Raw genomic sequence first — 19,708 nt, forward strand, 5'->3', positions numbered from 1 at the left:
AATTTCATCTTCGGAAACAAAAAAAAAAGTCGCAGGGGGGGGGGCAAATCTGGTGAATACGGGGATGAAGAACGACGACCATCTTGTTACGGGTGCAAAACAGGCATGTTGCGAGAGCTCTGTGAGCTGGTGCATTGTCGTCATGGAGCATCCATTTGTTCTCTGGCCAGAGTTCTGGTCGTTAATGTTCAAAATGGATGTGAGGTTCATTATGCACAATTTGTCGAATTTTTTCGACATTTTCGGCACATGTGTGGTCGACCTGGCCTCTCGTCGTCTGGCGATATTCTGCCATTTCTGAAATGCGAATGCCACTCAAAACACCTCACTTGACTCACTGCTTCATTCCCGTAGGCTTGCTTCAACATTCTATGGATTTTGGTTGCCAGTTTCCCAAAGAATTTGATGTTGGCTCTCCGCTCCAGTTTCGAGTCCATCATGATTTCGTGAATGCGTGGGCTAACAAAACCTTGTGTAACACAGGTCTCAAATGAAGATAGCGCTTTGAAACTTTGTGTCGCGTCTCTTCAAGGTCGTCTAACGTCACTGCTGCGCGCACATGTCAATCACGTGATGCCTTCACCCACAGCAGACATAATCTCGGAATTTATTGATCACTCCTTGTAGTTCATAATACAGCTTCTTTTGTGGTCTTTCTGTTCAGGTGAGCAGGGCGTTGATTCTGAAGAAAGCAGCAGACTACATTCAGTTCATGAGGAGGAAGAATTCTGCACATCAACAGGATATTGATGATCTCAAGCGACAGAATTCCTTGCTTGAATCCCAAAGTAAGTCACATTATTTTGCCTTTATGTTAAGAAATTATTGTAAAAGTCTAGAATAAATATGACTGACTTTAGCTGTCATTGTCTGAATGTAAACAGCACTTGAGAACATTTAACAGATGGCTGTTTATTCACTCCTCTTTTCCCCTCCCTCTCCTTTCTTCTTCGTCTTCTGTCTTGTTTCTGTCAACTGTCACACATTAACAAATTGTAAATCTACTTACCATTGGCAGTGACAGGATCCAAACGAGTAACACTACCCATAGTCCAAAACAGTAGTCCAACTTAAACTACAGAGCCTAAGTAACAAAATTTGAAAGATTCAATTAAAAAATAATAATAATAATAAAAGAAAAATCTACCCTTCATTTTTAATTTTAGATACAATGATATGTGAAACGACATCTCCATATTATTTGTAATGCACTCTACTAATAATTCTTTTGTTTTGGCCTACTTAGATGATTCAACAAAATTTACAATGATTATTTTGTCCAATTCTATACTTTTATGTCTCTGCTTATTATTTTTATTATTTCAGTTCGAACATTGGAAAAAGCTAAAGCAACAGGCAATTACGCAGCTGAGTCCAGTGAGGTGTCTCTTGTTGGCTCCAAGTCAGATTCAGTGTCAAGTTACCCTCATGAATCTGAATCGGACACATCAGATTCAGAGACAGCCCATGCCACACGTCGTCCAAAGAAGTTGAAAGTGGCAGGGTTGTAAAGTGTTGTGATGTGGATTGAAGAGTGCTTGTGTAAGCGCGGACACGTCGTCGTACCTGAAAATTGAATGTATTGTATGTACTGAGACACGCTGCCAGGAGGGGAGTAGGGTGTGGGCAATAATATGTTGGTGCTTAGCGTGTCATGACGGGTTGAGATTCCTCTCTTTTAAATGTTGCACCTTAAGATGTTAGAACTGTACTTGTTGTCCTCTCAGTGCCTCTCTTAATAAAGTGTAAGTTTATGTCTAACTGGTAATGTCTCTTTCACTTGAATCCATCATATGTATGGCCAAGCAAGTTCAGGTGATGAGATGTATGGTATGGCTAGATGAACAATGTAAGAAACGTTTTCATTGAAGGTCCATATGTAGATCTGTTTCGAATACCACTGAAGTATGTTGCCGTGTTATATATGAAGGTATGGCTTGATTTCGTCAGTTATATTGTTTTTAATGCATCTTTGTTTCTACGAAGATTTTATGTCCAGTTTTAAAAGTGATGTATTGATTTGTTGGAAATACATAATAGTATTGAAGCATTGACATACTTACAATTGAACAAATTTTAATAATGCAGTAATTTCTTACTTTAGGTTCTTCCAGATAGGCTTAACATGTCAAATTATAATTTAAATTGGTATGGTAGTGTCATGATCTACAAGTCGCAGGAAAACAGATTTGAAGTTTGTTTCTTTAACCGTGGCATTACCTTAAAATTAATTTTTAGCTTATTTTTGTAAGCAAAAATGGGAACTTTCTGCAAGAATTGGGCGAGATAAAAGCACCATGTTTATTTTTAATTTCACTCAAAATAATGGCATACTGGTCTGTTCTTTCTTTTTGTAATAATTACTTTGGTATGCACTATTCAAATTCTTAACAAAAATAATAGGTTTCTTTTAGTTCTGGTCTGCTTATATGTGTATATATGTATTTTTGTTCTGTTCCTCAATTCCGTTTTATTTTACAGTTAATTTCTGGAACATTTTCAGTATCTTTTTAATTATTTTGGGAATAGAAATATAAAATTAAGTCTTATCATTCTCTCTAGCTTCAGGTTTCTGTGTAATAGTATAGAATGTCATAAAGAAAACTTAAGAGACATACAATTTATGCTGTCATTGTTAAATTTTGAACGCTGTGAAAGCGAGAAGATAACTTGAAACTTCACTTCATTGGCTGCTCCAAACTGTAGGGATAAATTGATTCATCTTTTTGTGTTCATATTTGCCAGGGCACTAAAGAAACAATTGAATTATATGGGATTTTGGTGTTCCATTAATGTAGAGTGTAAAGCATTTGAATTGAAAATTTCAGATTTTAGAATCCGTGTCACAAGTTCCACCAACAATAAGATGCATCCCTCTCCTTTTTCCACATTACGCATTGAGTAAATACACGTTTTTGATATTGTGGTGCAACTGACATGAAAATTGAATATGTAGCTGAAGAATATGAAAATTACCTTCCATTTGTTATTGATCTGTTGCAGAGTGTTTACCATGAGTTAGATGGTTCATTAAATTCCAGAAGGAAATATAGAATTCTTTTGTCACTCACGAATACTGGATATTAATTTTCATTGCCCTGTGAGTGTGGATTTCAACATTTTATTTTCATCTAGCCCAAACTTAAAACATGCCTTTTAGTTGGACATCTTTTGCATACTGCAAAATTCATCTATATATATGTTATTGCAAGTGAATTAGTAATGTTTTTATTCTGTATGTCATCATAGACATCTATATTGAGAAGTTAATTAAAAAGCTCGCTGAGGCATGAGTTTTTATTAGTTGAACTGTTAAGGTCTTGTTGTGAACTATATAAAAATACCATACTGTCTCAACAGAGATACTCTGGACACTTGTAGTCTTATAAAGAATGGCCAGATACCTCTTTCCCTTTCCAGTGTACCTATAATCAAGAAAAAGAGATTATTTCATGACCATGCATTGTGACTTTTATCTATCTGGTTAGTTCGGCAAGAGATTGGTGTGATTTGTGAAAATAGCATGGAGGAACAGGGAAACTGTTAAAGTGATGAAAGAGCAGAAAGTAACGAATTGCAAAAATAAGAAAGCAAGAAAACATTATGTGATTATGAGAGGTGATATAACTGAAAGGAAGAGTTGAAAGTTGAACTTGTGAAGCTTGAGTGAATAGTTTATAAAAATAAAAATAAAGTAAAACTTGTGATGGTGAATGTTGTATGTGCCATTCTTTCTCCCCCCCTCCCCCCCTCCAGTCCATACTTTAATGGAATTTGTATTTGATAGATTTTAATAACTTTTACAGAACCTTCAGGTCCTTACTACTATTCCTTGCAGGAAACAGTTCATAACCTAATGTTGAAAACTATCAAAAGAATTGTTCAGTTATTACTTTCTTTTTTTGCTTTTGTGCTGTTCGATAGTGGACGTGGTTATTCTGCTGGAGTATAATGACAAGACATCGGATTTTTAGGCACTAAAAATTGCAGTTTTAAGCGCCTAAAATAAGCTCAAAATTTGTAAAATTAGGCTCTATTTTAATGAAAATAGGCATTTTAGGCACATCAAGGTATCATACTTATTTCTTTCACTGAAATTTTTAGTTATACACTAAAATACGCACAAAAAAGTATGTTCAAACATTAAAAAAGAATACTATATTATATTTATAAACAGAGCTGCACAAATTTAATATATTGAAACTAATGAAATAATGATTATTGATATCAAGATTACTCATTTTAAGTTATTGAAATTCAGTTCCATGCTCAGACTTTATTATAATTATCTGCACAGTACACCACCAGAATTTTTTCTAAATTCTCCACAGTTAACCTTTGCCTTTTGTCACTGAGAATCATTTTGAAAGCAGAAAATCTTCTTTCAACCAAAACTGATGTGAGAGGCGCAAATTTTAAATTAGGTACAATAGAAACATCAATACTTACTGGAACATTTACACTTTCCCCCGATATCACTCTTGACACTTTTTCCAACAATGAAAATCCTACATTCTTATTTAATACGTTGTCCCACTTATTTTTAACTTTTTTCCCAGTTTCGCCCAAAGCAGAATGTATGTTCACTTGAGCTTCCTTTACTATTGCTATTTGGCTACAAAGAGATTGTTTTTCACGTTCTAATTGTTCAATGCTTGCAGGTATGAAAGAAAAGTTTGATGTTCTGTAGGCAATATCGTTTTTCACTCGTGAGTCATTCAGACAATCTTTCACTGCTTTCACACACGCTGCATTATCAGTTTCAGGTAATTTGTCAATAACTGTGACCACTTCTTTAAAATACTTAGAATAATACACCACTGACTGAATCCAGGTTCCCCATCGTGTAACAACCGGCTGAGGTGGGAGTGGGGTGTCTGGAAAGTTCTCTCTGAATATTGAAATCCTGGATGGAGCTTTACAAAAACATTTTTTTGTGTTAGAAATAAACGAATTGACAAGAGGAAATTCATTCCGGATTGTTTCAGAAACCCTGTGAAGGCCATGTGCTAGACAGGTTACATGTGTGAGGTTAGGATAAAATGTTTTAAGAAGTGGAGCTGCAGCAACCATGTATGAGGCAGCATCAGCACAAAACAACAGAACTTTAGAATCGTCTATATTACCTGAGTATAAAGACTGTAGGCCTTTATTTACAAAATAAGCAATGGCTTGGCTATTCACTTTCGAAAGTTCCTTAACACATACGAGGTGTGGAATCGAAGGTCCGTCAGGACTAAGTTTTCCTACTACCATATTTGCTATATACCTATTCATAGGATCTGAGGTTTCATCCACAGAGACCCATATGTAAGAATCACCTATATCCTCCCGAATGGAAGCTAAAGTTTCATTGTATATTCTGTCTAAGTAATTTTTTCTTAGGGTCGACTCAGATGGGATATTTTGTTTGCAGTATTTTTGTAAAAACTGTCTTAAAACCGGATTTTCAATTGCATTCCAGGGAATGTTAGCAGCAACAAACGCTCTGGTTAAATCAGCATAGAAATTGCTGCTGAGATTGGATGAAGTAGGCTGTGTTAGTAAAGTTTGTTGCAGTTGATTTTTCTGCTGAGCTTTAGCCTTATGAGCCGCTCCTTGCACATGCTGCTTTAGGTGGCACTTCTTTTCTTGCGAAATCTAAAAATGTAAAGTAAACTGAATTAAAATAAAATCCTAATTGTTGTATTACCGTATTTCTATCACAAAGTTAGTGGGTTCGAACAATCAAAATTTTAATGACCTGCAAATACTTTAACTATCGGAATTTAAAAGGTTAAAGTATAGTGGTCTTAAAAAGAATTATACCTCAGGATAGCTCAGTCAATGTATAAATATTATAGGCCTACTCATTAAAATTAATAGAATTTATATATTTCAACTATTGTTACATACCTGTTTGCTACAAATCTTGCAGAATATTATTTTTCTAACCTAAGTGAATTCTGAATATTCTGTTAGCCATTGCCGGATCAATGTAGATTTTGCACTTATATTTTTTGGCATTATCGTGTTAAACTTCACAGGAAAACGTCCTACCGCTCAAAACTTCTCAACACAAATAAGGTGAGGGAAAGAGCAACTGTTAACGAGCATTCAAATGAACCGTTGTTATTGAGATTCAATTGGACAAAAATACAAAGTTCCACTTATTGTTGCATTTCCTGGTAGTGTTAACACTAGGAGGGCCATTCTTTTAAATATTTTGTAACGGTTTACCCTACTAATTCGCAGTTTTACGACTTTTCATAAATATTTCAAAAACACACTTTCTCCAAAAATTGTGATTTTATGACACTCTGAAGGGCAGTACAGGTAATCGGTTTCAGACCAAAAGCAGTCATTTTTATAGTATAGTATATCTCTGAATCGGTAGCAGCACATGTTGTGATTGTTGCCTGCTTCAAAACTAAGGTTGGTTCTTTGTCGGCATTTATGCCTCCAAACATGTTAAATTCGGTGAAATCTATTGCGAGTGTCGTGAGATTCAAAACATTTTGTTTCCTTTATCAATGGTTTCATGGCCGGTGTGAAGCAAACTTTCCACTTTTTAAATGCCTTAAATTTCGCAGTGAATGCATGTATAAATTGTAAAATGTAAGAGTAAAATGCGAAACTTTACAGTGAGTTGGGCATTTTTAGGCGAATATTAACAAATTAGGCTCTAATAACCGTTTTAGGGCACTATAAAACTCTTTGAATACCTTTCAATTTCCATGAAACACAAATATTAATAATTATTTTTACTTTTCTCCTAAAGAAACAAAATAGGCATTTGCCCTAGAATCCGATGTCTGATAATGACCAAGCATTCAGCACAGCAGTGTTGCTATAATTTGGATGAAAGAACCTGTTGTGTATATCGGTAATCACACAGGGTGTTTCAGAAATACTTTGTCAAACCTTGGAGGCATGTTCCTCACACCAAAACAAGGAAAAAAATTCATATAAACATATATCCGGAAATCCTTAGTTTTTTAGCTATTAATGAAAGAACATAATGAAACATGTTGAATATTGTCAGCTTGGTAGCAAGTGTTGCAACTTTAATCAAATAAGAAACTCATAAGAATGAAAGTTTATGTTCAATGCCTTTCGAGGTACAATCCAACAACTCAACTTAAGTTTGTAACCGATAATAATTCATTTTGTTAGATATTTATTATTATGTTGTTTTCTAATGCCAGGCATTTGACAATAAAGTCATTTGATCTCTTGCACTCCAATATTTTTCAAAGATATTGTCATGGTTAGCCACTGACGCACAGATTTTGAGATGTTCTGAATCCATTTCTTGATTTGAGTTGCACAATGGACAGTTAGGAGACATATATCCCAATTCTATGTAGGTGTTTGGCCAAACAATCATGGTCTGTTGCCAATCTAAATGCAGCTACAGATGATTTTCGTGGTAAATCGGGAATCAGCTGTGGATTATGATGCAGAGAGTTCCATTTTTTTCCTTGGGATTGTGTTATCAAATTTTGTTGGTTGAAGTCTAAGTAGGGTAAACTAGGTAGTTATTGACCAGTATACGGTGATTGACCGGTTCCTTTTTTCAAGTATATTGTGAATAAACCACGATCGTGATTTCACTTTTTGCTGCATATACCTCTAGTAACAACCCTTATTTGTGGTTAGTTGTCGCTGTTCATCCCACTGAGTTAGTGTCTGTTGTCTGAGAGGACTGAAATCGATTGGAAATGCAACTGAACATAAACAAGTGTAAGTAACTAGAGAAATTGCTAAGAATAATGCACGCAATAATTTATTTATTCTGCAAAGGATACATAAATTCTGGTGCTCGTTTTTACACTCACAGTGTGAGAAAAGGTATAAGGTTTCCGTCCACAGAATATTATTTTGTAAAAGTTTTTATATGACATAAAAATGCCCCGTGGTCAATCACTATAAAGTGTATGTCCGCAAACTACAGTGATTGGTCGTTCATAAATTATTTGTTAGAATAATGACCAATGTGCTTCAATTCTATATATGTTATCGGTTAAATGATGGGGATTTTTACAGGACTGATACTATATTATAATGCCTAAGCCAGGTAAAGTGCATTATACAGGGGAAGCTTTACGAAACGCTACAGAACCTGTCCGCAGTGGATTTGATTTAAATGAAGCTGCCAAGAAGTTTGGTGTCCTAAAAGCAACCTTAGCGTCCAGAAACAAATATCCCGTTGAAGGAAAAGTGTTCTTTGGTCCTCGTCCAGTGCTGGGTGAAGCCATTTGTAATAACATCAGAGAAATGACACACACTTGCTTCTGATAAGGCACAAAGAGAAAAATGGAAGAAGAGGCAAGAGAAGAAAGGAAGCGAATAAGAAATGAAAGAAAAGGCAGCGAGAAGAGTTCTTTTCTTATTTTTTTTAACTTGGTTATTTAACGACACTGTATCAACTACGAGGTTATTTAGCGTCGATGGGATTGATGATAGCGAGATGAGGCCGAGGATTCGTCATAGATTACCTGAAATTTGCCTTACGGTTGGGCAAAACCTCGGAAAAACCCAACCAGGTAATCAGCCCAAGCGGGAATTGAACCCGCGCCCGAACGAAACTTCGGATCGGCAGGCAAACACCTTTGCCGACAGAGCTACGCCGGTGGCGAATAGTTCTTAATGAGAAAGATCAGAAGAAGAGAAACGAAACAGACAAGAAAAAAGTGAAAATTGTGAAAATGTGTTGTTCAATCACTAATAAATGAGTATTCAATAACTGTGCAGTAGACGGTCAATCACTAATAAGCGTGTGGTCAATAACTGTGCAGTAGACTGTCAATCACTAATAAGCGTGTGGTCAATAACTGTGCAGTAGACGGTCAATAACTGTAAAAGTGGACTTGTTGTGTTTATTTAATTTATCTTTGCATTAAAATTTTATTTTTTCTTTTGTTTATTGATTTTGATTTGTTTCTGAATCTTCACTTGACCCAATGCCTTTAAAATTCTCTCAATAAGTTACCACTGTTTTCCGCTATTTCATTGTTTTATTATTCATTAGCTTAAGTGGTCAATCACTATACAGTTTACCCAATGTAGATTTAATAAATCTTTTCACAGAGGAATACGTAGATTTAGTAACAGGTCTGTAAGTAGCAGTGCTGCCCTTCTTTGCTAAAGCATCCGCATTCTCGTTTCCCAGGATTCCACAATGGGATGGTATCCATTGGAATACAATTCTTTTATTGAGTGTTACTAGTTGAGAGAGCATTTTATTTATTTCTGCTATTTGAGATGAAGGTGTGTGTCTAGAGACTATTGATAGAATAGCTGCTTTGGAGTCTGACAATATAACTGCATTTTTAAATTTATTGATGTGGCAGAGAAGATTCCTGAGAATTTCACTTATTGCAGTGATTTCTCCATCAAAACTTGTTGTTCCATATCCAAGAGATCTATAAAGTGAGAAGAGACAGCACGTAACACCTGCACCTGCACCTTGTTCCCGGGAGATCAAGGATACGTCAGTGTATAAATGAAGCCAGTTTTGTGGAGGGTACCTAATATTAATTGTCTCTAAAGACAATTGTTTCATTATTTCAGTGTTTACTTCTGATTTCAGTATTTCTTCTGTTAAATTTAGATTATACTCTATATTGATTTAATTTGTAAGTTTTCTTTTAAATTCGGGACGTTGATTTTCTGTTTTAATTCTTGAACCATGGATATGAAACTTTTTTGAGTTTTCAATCTACAGAGAGGACTGTATGAATGCCAATTGTTTCCTGGTAATCTGATAAGTTTTTCATATTGAATCAGTGTTTTTTTTCTTCTATTATCATTTTGATGCTGTTAATATTAGTGAGGAATCTCATAGAATCTAATGAAGTTGTTATATTTATTATTACTTACAAGCTTTTAAGCAAAGGATATGAGATGTCAGCCGTTACTACCAGTGATTGTGGTTGGTTTCTCTTGTGTGTAGGAAAAAAGTGAGTCAACATCACTTCATGGATTATTTGTGTTTAATTTTGCTTGTCTGTTTGAACTGTCTGAACCCTGATGCACGTGGTGGTGGTGGTTTCAACTACAGAGATCATCATCGAAGTTCAGTTCAGCATATTCCCTAGCCCTCTATCTGGGACAAGATTCTTTTACGTGCCTGCAGAATAATGCAGGGAGCCATAGGACTCTCCTTGTTAGGGAGCTTTTCCCAGCACAAAAATCTATATGCTGTCACATTCACCATATTCGTCGGAATTAGTACTATGTGGCTTCTGTTTGTTCTCAGAGCACTGCTGAAAGGCTGTTATTTTGATGACATGGACACTATTCAAAGGGGTGTAAGTTCACTAAACCAAATTTCAAACACTGCCTTCTGAAATTCCTTCTAGTTGCTATCATTGTGTGTTACACGAATATGCAGGAAGGAAGAAACTACTTTGAATAAAGAATATTGAAATTGGTCAAACATGGAACTTTTTTTTTTTCCAGCTTCAGTCCCATTTTCCAGTTGCCACACTTTGTACATGAGTTCAGATAGGGTAAAGAAAAGGTACAGTAGGTAAAACTTTCTTACATTTAGAAAGAAGTCACTTGTTGAAGTAAATAAGATAAAGGGGAAACACATTTGTGATAATAAAGATTTTGGGGGCATTGGAAAACTAAATTTTAGTGATTTAATTTACTTTATTCTAGCCGTAAAGGTGTGGTGTAAGAAAATGTGAATGAAGAGTTAAAGTAGAACTTCATGCCCAACTGTTAACAAATGGCGAATCTTTTGCGTACTGGTATTGTATGGCATGCGAGGTAAGGGTATTAGAGACACTATTTATGGAACCATAGTCAAACACCTGTATCTCAATACTCTCAAAACAACCTTAAAACAATCAACAGAAAGGCCGAAAATTGAAGAGAAGTTTCAGTATTGCCAGGGGAACGATTCTAAATTTACAACCTCAAAGTTCGCATTTGCCTTCTGTAAAATATTGTTCAAAAGTAATAGAAATTATACTATACTACAGTGACCTAAATGTCACTGGAAATGACACTGTAGTACTGTATATATTTCTTCATTGGCAGCGAATCATGCAAAGTCGAATTCACGTTACATTACATTCTACAGTTGACTGTGAATGACCACCAAAGTCACCAGACCTCGAAGTCATATGAAGATTTGAGTATATAAAAGCAAAGTTGATCAAATATTTGCTGCTGCGGACTTGTATAATTGCTTTAGCTATATTTTCAATTGGCTATTTGTGAAAATGTGAGGTCCACCATTACATGCAAGAAATATTGTGACGAAATATCATATCATTTGACTATTATATTTAATGATTCTGTATCAGTTGCGTAGTTATCTTGAATAGTACTTCTGATAATGAGATGATAAAGACGAATCCGAGACCATCAGTGTAGCTTGGGTGGTAGCACATTGCCTACTGGTAACCACTTGAACTGCACTCTGGCATGATTTCGATTCTCACTTGGATTGATTACCTGATTGGGACAATTCCGAGGTTTTCCCTAACTGTAAGACGAATGTCAGGTAATCCCGTCGCGAATCCTCAGTCTCATCTCGCCAATTATCATCTTGCTATCACCAATTGCATTTATGCTAAATAACCTGTTAGTTGATATAGTACTTACAGTGGCGTTTAAGGAAATCGGAGGTTCATTGTCTCCCTCACATAAGCCCGCCATCAACCCCTATCCTGAGCAAGATTAATCTAGTCCCTACCATCAAATCTCACCTTCCTCAAATCTTCCTCCCATCCTGGATCATATATACCCAGACTACTCGGCGTTATAGGTTTTGACGGTAACAACTTTTGTCAGGTTTACTATGCTGCCATCTAGTTGTTACATAAGGAGTCACGTCATAAATCCCATTTGAATTGCATTAGAGACTGTTCTGCCATCTCGTGTTCGTTTACGGCGGACTGGCGGCGATCCTGGCGGTTGTTCTCTTCAAAGTGCAACAGATTTAAAATAGGAATGAGCAATCTATATGTGATCTGACTCCCATCTACGCCTTGGCCTCCCCAAAGGCCTTTCCCCCCAGGCCTTCCAACTAACACTCTATATGCATTTCTAGATTCACCCATACATGCTACATGGCCTGCCTATCTCAAACGTCTGGATTTAATGTCCCTAATTATGTCAGGTGAATACAATGCGTGCAGTTCTGCACTGCGTAACTTTCTCCATTCTCCTGTTAACTTCTTCCCTCTTAGCTCCAAATATTTTTCTACGCACCCTATTCACGAACACCTTTAACCTCTGTTCCTTCTGAAAGTGAGCGTCCACAAGTTTCATAACCATACAACTGGTAATATGTAGGAAAACTGATTTATAAATTCCAATTTGCAGCGTTTTCGAGAGCAGTCTGTATGATAAAAGTTTCTCAACTGAATAATAACAGGCATTTCCCATATTTTTTCCGCGTTTAATTTCCTCTCGAATGTCATTTATATTATGTTACTGTAGCTTCAAGGTACTTGAACTTTTTCCACCTTTTCAAATGATAAATTTCCAATTTTTATATTTCCATGTCGTACTATGTTCTGGTCATGAGACATAATAATATACTTTATTTTTTGGGGGTTTACTTCCAAATCTATCTCCTTACTTCCTTCAAATAAAATTCCCGTGTTTTCCCTAATTGTGTGGATTTTCTCCTAACATAATTCACGTCATTGGCATAGACAAGCAGCTGATGTAACCCGTTCGTTAGTTGATATAGCATTGTTCATAATCATAAACTAAAAAAAAGTGAATCCGACAGTTCGCCGTGGGATACCTGATATTCGCCTTATCGGAGAAAACCTCGGAAAACCCCAACCAGGTATTAAGTCCAAGTGGGATTCGACGCTACATCCGGGTTCAGCCTTGGGCCACAAGTTCCACTCTCCTCTGCATGACCAATGGCTACTTAACGTTATTCTGCACATGAGGGTAGAGAAATGCTCAACTGAAACCGATCTATCATAGTACTAGGAATGAAGGAAACATTTCGAACAACTTGTGTAAATTACTTTACTTCAATGTGATACTTGCAAATACAGTAAAGTAATTAAATATCAGTGTCACATTGCAGTGCCTCACCGTTTTGTATGATGTAGATTACAGGTACAGTGTATGAAAGCAGTAACAAGGACACGATTTATTTTGTTACTCTAATTAATAAAAAACTAAAGGTGTTTAAACAACACAAAATATATTTCTTTTCAATAATCATCTATCATACAGTATTAAAGTGTATAAAAATGTAGAATTACATGCATAGCATACACTCTCTCTCTCTCTCTGCAGTAAATAATTACGGTACCGATATTCCAATCCATCGCTATCGCTCCAACCTTTTGATTTTCGATAATTACGTAAATCGGGTTTTAAGTTGGTCTTGGTTAAATCTATACAATTCGACCGAATCGGCCCGTACCGTACTGCAGACGTTACCTGCAGTTGTAAATTATGCGAAAGATTTATGTTGAAATAGTAATAGTGCAGGTTTTGAATCAAATGGTAATAACATGTACGTTATTGGAAATTCTTCCATTGTAATGACAATTTGTTTATGAACATAATTACGGTAAATTATACACTTTATGAGCTACATGTTGCATGCAACCACTATCCTTGACAGAGTTATTTGTATCGGTCTGTACCATGCTCCCAGTGGCGTATGACGGCATGGCATGACACCAAGGAACCTTGGATACCAATGCCGATAGGATCAGTCGGCGCGAGGGGGAGTTGGGAGCGTGAAGATGGCGGAGTGCTTCGTAGAGATGAACGGGCAGACTCTTGCTTCTCCAAGGAAAAGACCAAGAAGAGACGATGTTTCGAAGGCGACAGTGGTTTTAGGAGCACAATGGGGTGACGAAGGAAAGGGGAAAGTTGTCGACATGTTGGCAATTGATGCAGATATTGTATGTCGATGCCAGGTAAGGTACTGCAAAAACTCCGCGCCCATGGAATTGCAGTTTGCAAACCAAAGCTTGAAGGAATACCACGCGGTAATGTCCGGGCAACCCCTTTTCTTAGAATGTTGTTGATAATTTGTTATTCATATCTAGACGCACGGGTATACCGATGCATGTAACTGCCAATATTGTAGTCACTTATAAGTTAACGAAATTGTATATTGGAATGAAATAAGTAGGAAGTTGTGCATGTGATCATAGTGATTACGCGCCCAATTACAATTACATAAACTCCGCTTTTACTGAGGCCAAGTTTTGGATATATACAGCTGATTTCAGTGTTTTCATATAGAAGTCCTTTTGGTCGCAATTTTCATTTGCACGCAGCTACATAATTTCCAACTCTCCTAAACTCATATATTTTAAGATTGTTCGGATCAACGTCGCATGTGCAGAAATTTTTTTATTATAATGCGTTAAACATAAGTGTAGCTTGCGCTTATATTGTGGTAATTTCCACTTTTCAGATTTTTTTTTTTAACTGCACATTCGATATGGTAGACCTACGTTTTCCTTGGGTTTTATGTGAAACCAAAATGTATGATGTGCACTTTACTTATATAAAATGAATGCCGTAATGTATTTTTTTTTGCTGTACATTGCACGGTCCTATTTCTTATTACAGTCATAACGAAAAGTCTTGCTGTTGTAATTCTCCAGAAAAACTACACTTACCAATATAACATGCGAGAGGTTCAGCACGAATTAATGGGGAAGTGGCCCGTTTCCGTAGTATTCCATCCTGAACCTCTCAAGTGATATATTGATAACAAGTAAGGTGGGGGGAGGGGTAGGATTGCCATTTTTTTTAAGGAAATACGGGAGACTAAGGAATCGACAAAATTTCACATAGAAAATTGGCAGATTTTTCCGTTCAGTTACTAAAAAACGACTTATTCTACACTTCGGCATCTATGCTTGAATTAGTGTATTTTTAGACATTTTGTTTCGCGTAATGGTTGGAAGTCGACTGCAGTTTGCAGTTCTGATTTCAATAGATGTATCTTGCTCCTGTTTAAAAAATTATATGCCCAATTATTGTTCAAGAGATGAGACCCTTCTTTGTATGAGCATTACTACTTTATATGCTTAGAACAAACTAGCCAGTCTTTCTAAATTTATAATATTGTTATTGTTTGATTTTAAACGGGTGAGCATTAAAACCCATTTCTGGCCAGCATTACCTTCTACAAATACTGCACATTTTAAAGCATCTCTTGAACAACAAAATTCATTAGGCCTATATAAACAATCATTGACGGCAAAATCAAATATTTAAAATAATGATTTTTACCTTATGCAAAAATAAGGAAGAAAATACGGAGCCAGGAGAAAGTTAAAAATTAGGGAAAAATACCGGAGATCCCGGGAAATACGAGAGATTGCTAACCCTAGGTGGGGGCTACAACAGTGCGTTAAAATAAACGGGTAATATCAAATGGCTCGATTTTTATGTTGAAAGTATTTGTGGGTGTTAACTAAAACCACGTGTTTATCACATCTAGGCCTTTATAGGTTAGTGAAATGTGGAAAATGCACGTCCTTTAGTGTAGCATTTCTGTAAAATTACCACCAAGTGTAATTACTGTGAAACAGTTATTGAACACAATTTAGACAGCTCCAGACATTATTAGCCACAGGCCAGCCGTATTGAGCGACACGTAAATAATCAAAAACTGACACATCGCAGCAGCAAAGGCTAATGTTAGGTTTGTTCATGCTAATGATTAAAGGGGAGCAAAGCCCTACAAATTTGTTCTTTAAATGGACATGCCATCTTGAGCAAAGTAAATAGATAGGTGTACGAGTAAGTAATTATGTTGTTGTTTAATAAAGTTCTTGATAATTCTACATTTTTTCTTTAACAATTGCTTACTACACTACGAACAGTATGGAGTAGTAACCATGTGACTACTTTCCGGCACCCAGTACTTTGGTCTACCACAGAATAAGCTAGAACTATTCACCTTCTGTACATAGTAATGAATAGCTGTATCACCGCCATACATATTGCCCTTATCAGATGTCATAAGTGAATGGGTCACCATTTAAATATAAAACACGATTGTTAATTATGTCGAAATACCTCTTCTTTCGACAATCTCTATCTCCACAGGAACTAAGAATGCTTTCTTGCTGGTTTGATCTAGGCTCCCAAAAACTCATTGTCCAGAAACTTCCACCTGGACCTCTTGAGCAAACTTAAGTACTTATATTACATGTCTCGTCAGCATGTATCATTATTGTGGCGATACATCCATTCATTACTATGTACAAGTAAAACCACGTGCTTAGTAAAGGTAGCCTCTTCACATGCCATGAAGATATTTGGGAGGCATGAAGATAGAGACCCCTGCTTTATTGACATCGGTGCTAGAATGAGTTGATGTCGTTGATGCCATGCTCTGACTGCCTTTTACCCCTGAGAAAGACCTGATACTCAATTTGACAGGAGTCTGAGTGAACCTTAGGGCCATTTTGGACGCGGGGGTGTGTGTGTGTGTGTGTGTTTTTTTTTCTCCCCATATTTTGATGGAAGGTCCACAAATGTCCTAAGAGTTTCACAATTAGCCAGGTGCTCCATCTCCATGACCTCTTCTCGCCATTTTGGAAGTTTGGCAACGAGAAAATACCATCACCTTCTGGGATCGAACCGTGGACCTTCCAGTCATAGCCAGCTGCTCTACCAGCTGAGGTACCTGGCCACCAGGTGCTTAGTACTTTATACTATTCGTAGTAGGCTATGCAATTGTTAAAGAAAAAAATGATGCCTCCTTTGGTATAAGTTCTTCTGTAGAATTCCAAATTCTTTAAAATTTCTAGCAGAGCCTTTGTCTAGAAAACTATTCTTAGAGTGCAGGAATGATATTTTTTTTAAGGGATTAAATTTATCAGTAGATCATGATTGTGTAAGTAGATTAAGTTGTTTTGAAGATGATGGTTCCTCGAAACTTGCTGACTATACACCTGCAGTATACATGCGAGAGTGCACACTTACATAGGTATTCAACAAAAACATTCACTAGTATGAAGACATTTTTTAGATCGAGTTGGGAACTTCTCCAGTATGACATGATAATGTACATGAATCATTGTGGCGCGTTTCTGAAAAGACACGTAAATAATGTTGTAAAACACAAAACATTTAATTTAAATTTAAGAATCTATGTTCAGGGGGTTAAGTGAGTGACTTATTGGACGCTTGTTGTCCAATGTCTATGCATAGAAGCAAACTTAATCTGACCTTATTACGTGGTAATTTGTAGCTAAACTGTGGTAATTATTCTATGAAAGTAAATTGTTTAAAACATATTTTATTTACTACTAATTATTATTGCTAAGGAAACGTGGCATAAAGTATGTATTGCATAAATGCATTCACATGCACACTAAACCTACATACTAAATAGAGGAAAAGTATATGATGAAATACATTTCTAGAATATAGTAACATTCTAATGCTCTTGCTAAGAAGTCTTGGAGAGATTGTTTGAATCCCAAATACTGTGCTGCAAATGTTAGGAAAATAGTTATTTATTTAGCAGTACATTTTAAAATGTTGTAGAAAGCGTCATTAATGTTGAGCATTGTAGTTGCAAATGTTTTACTGCTGTTTTGAATGCATGTATGAAAAATTATTAGTAATATACTACATGATTGAGAAAGATAATATATAATTAGGCAAATATACCTACCCTAAAAACTTCATTTTTTAATAAATATATTAATATTGTGATCAAAAGTTGACTATGTGAGCAAGTGCTTGCAGCTTATGTTCATATAATATGTGGTTTATGAAAGTAGGCCTTACATAAGTTGTTTGTTCGTAATATATTACTTAATTTATTTAACGTGTTTGTACCTGTGACGATTCAGTGATGCGAAATTCAACATAAAAATTCTCGATCCTAACTTAATTGGTACAATCCGCACTGGTCAAAATAAATGTAAGATATGTTTATTATTTAAGGCATACAAAGTGTGAGCTTCTCATTCCAAACTTCTCTGCTGATAAGTAACAATTATCTCTTATCATCGCGCAAGATTTGTTGAGAGCTGTTATGTGAGATTATTGCAGCAGACTATGTTCTCACAAACTATGGAATAAGATAAGTTCTGTGGGAAAGTACACAGTCTTGTGTAATTAAGACTAAAATGAGAAATGACTGTGACTACTGCAACGTTTAGCTGCAAAAAAATACAGGCTGTTAATGAACAACACCAAAATGTTATCACTGAATAGGCTATAGAGAGATCTTAGATAAAACAACTTGAAATACGGAACCATTGGTTCTGTGGATTCGAATTTCTGTTATGGAATAAAATCTCCAAAGGGTATGCACGCCACTGACTTCTACCATTTAAAATCCTATAAAAAATAGTGGAGTTACATTTTAAAGGCAAGAAACTTAAGATGAAATACACTGTAATTCCATACATAAAGATACAATGAAGGGAAAATTAAATTGAAGTATATGGTTTTCACAGAAATTGCTGGAACTGGTGGCCTCCAGCAGCAATACAGAGACGACATTGATGCAGATAAGAGTTTCGTATACTGTCAAAGATTCCTGGCATAACAAATAAATTCACAGCCTATGATTATGATAGATATCTCGTAACACTAGGAAATAAGTAGAACCGCAACTATTGTAAACAGAATGAGTTTCGATTTCAACACTAATGCAGTGGCGTGCAATCTGTATATTTTGCAGATTATGATAATGTTAAATTATGGCAATACTGTTGAAGAATGATTAGCATTGTAGTTTCTCTCGATTACTAAGAAAGCGTCAAGTCATTCTAATACAAATTGTAGTCCCAATTTCACTTTACTAGTGATTTCTGAGTACAAAATTGTATTTATTAATTTAGTGCCTTGTACCATAGATACATTTTTTTTTACGTTGGTGACCATGGGTTCCCTATCTACCTCAAGTTGCTTGTCTTGAACCCTTCTATACTTACTGAATATTTTTCTGTGTTGTATATTGCTATCAAATAATAGATAAGATTTCTGTTATCTGAAAGTGGTGCAGAGAAATGATGTAAGATCCCTTTGTATATATTTACATTATGTCAGTGGTTCTCAAAGTGGAGTCCATAGACCCTGGGAGTCGCCGAAAGTTATTCTGGGGGTCTAGGTAGAAAAATTCTTTTCTTCCTTCAGAAGGATTTTTTATATAGGCCTATAGGCCTATTTTGTTAATTTTTTCCTTCAGAAGGATTTTTACATTTTATGTGACAATGTCTCAAGGGCATTGGCTGTTGGTATAACTTTTAAATTCGTTCAATTCAGTGGCATGGCGTGGGAATTTCCTGGGTGTTGCCAATTCGAAAATGATACCACAGTCGAGGAGAGGATGAATTTCTTTCGAGCGTTCTACTAACATTTTACGAAAAAAAAAAAATCTTCCTTCCAAAAACAATATGCAATGTATAGAATTATACGAAGAATAATAGAATTATAGGAATAGTAATAATAAATGTGGAAAAAATTTCCAGAAAGTACTATATTTGAAGATCCGGCAGAAGTTGTGTTGCGTCTACTTGTACTTCAATTCAATTCATCGATAACTGTGACTTATTGGACACGTTTGTTGATTCATCTATGATTAAAGCAATAAAACGTGTTTCACTAATTTCTCTTTTAATTAAAAGAAAACGCGAAAAAAACATTCAATTAAGTCATTCTGAATGTCATTTGATGTCCCAGAAAACACAGTAACAATCTGAAGGTAGTGATCTAAATTATTGTCCTCAGT

At 35.9% G+C, this 19,708-nt stretch overlaps 1 protein-coding gene and 1 long non-coding RNA gene across 2 annotated transcripts in view; one reads left to right on the forward strand and one right to left on the reverse strand.

Moving 5' to 3' along the window:
- Window positions 1-1,136: 1,136 nt before the first annotated feature.
- On the reverse strand, window positions 1,137-18,137 carry LOC138699741 (uncharacterized). The gene is made up of 2 exons (XR_011332070.1): window positions 17,806-18,137; window positions 1,137-5,640 (listed from the first exon to the last, which is right to left on the reverse strand). It is a non-coding gene; the product is annotated as an uncharacterized lncRNA (long non-coding RNA).
- Adss (adenylosuccinate synthetase) overlaps window positions 13,682-19,708 on the forward strand; it is a 41,779-nt gene continuing 35,752 nt past the window's right edge. The window contains exon 1 of the mRNA XM_069825836.1: window positions 13,682-13,904. Within this exon, the coding sequence (XP_069681937.1) occupies window positions 13,728-13,904 (177 nt within the window). The 5' untranslated portion in view covers window positions 13,682-13,727. The remainder of the gene's footprint in view (window positions 13,905-19,708) is intronic.

This window comes from Periplaneta americana, chromosome 5 (genome assembly GCF_040183065.1).
Source record: "Periplaneta americana isolate PAMFEO1 chromosome 5, P.americana_PAMFEO1_priV1, whole genome shotgun sequence".
In the NCBI taxonomy this organism is placed as follows: Eukaryota; Metazoa; Arthropoda; class Insecta; order Blattodea; family Blattidae; genus Periplaneta; species Periplaneta americana.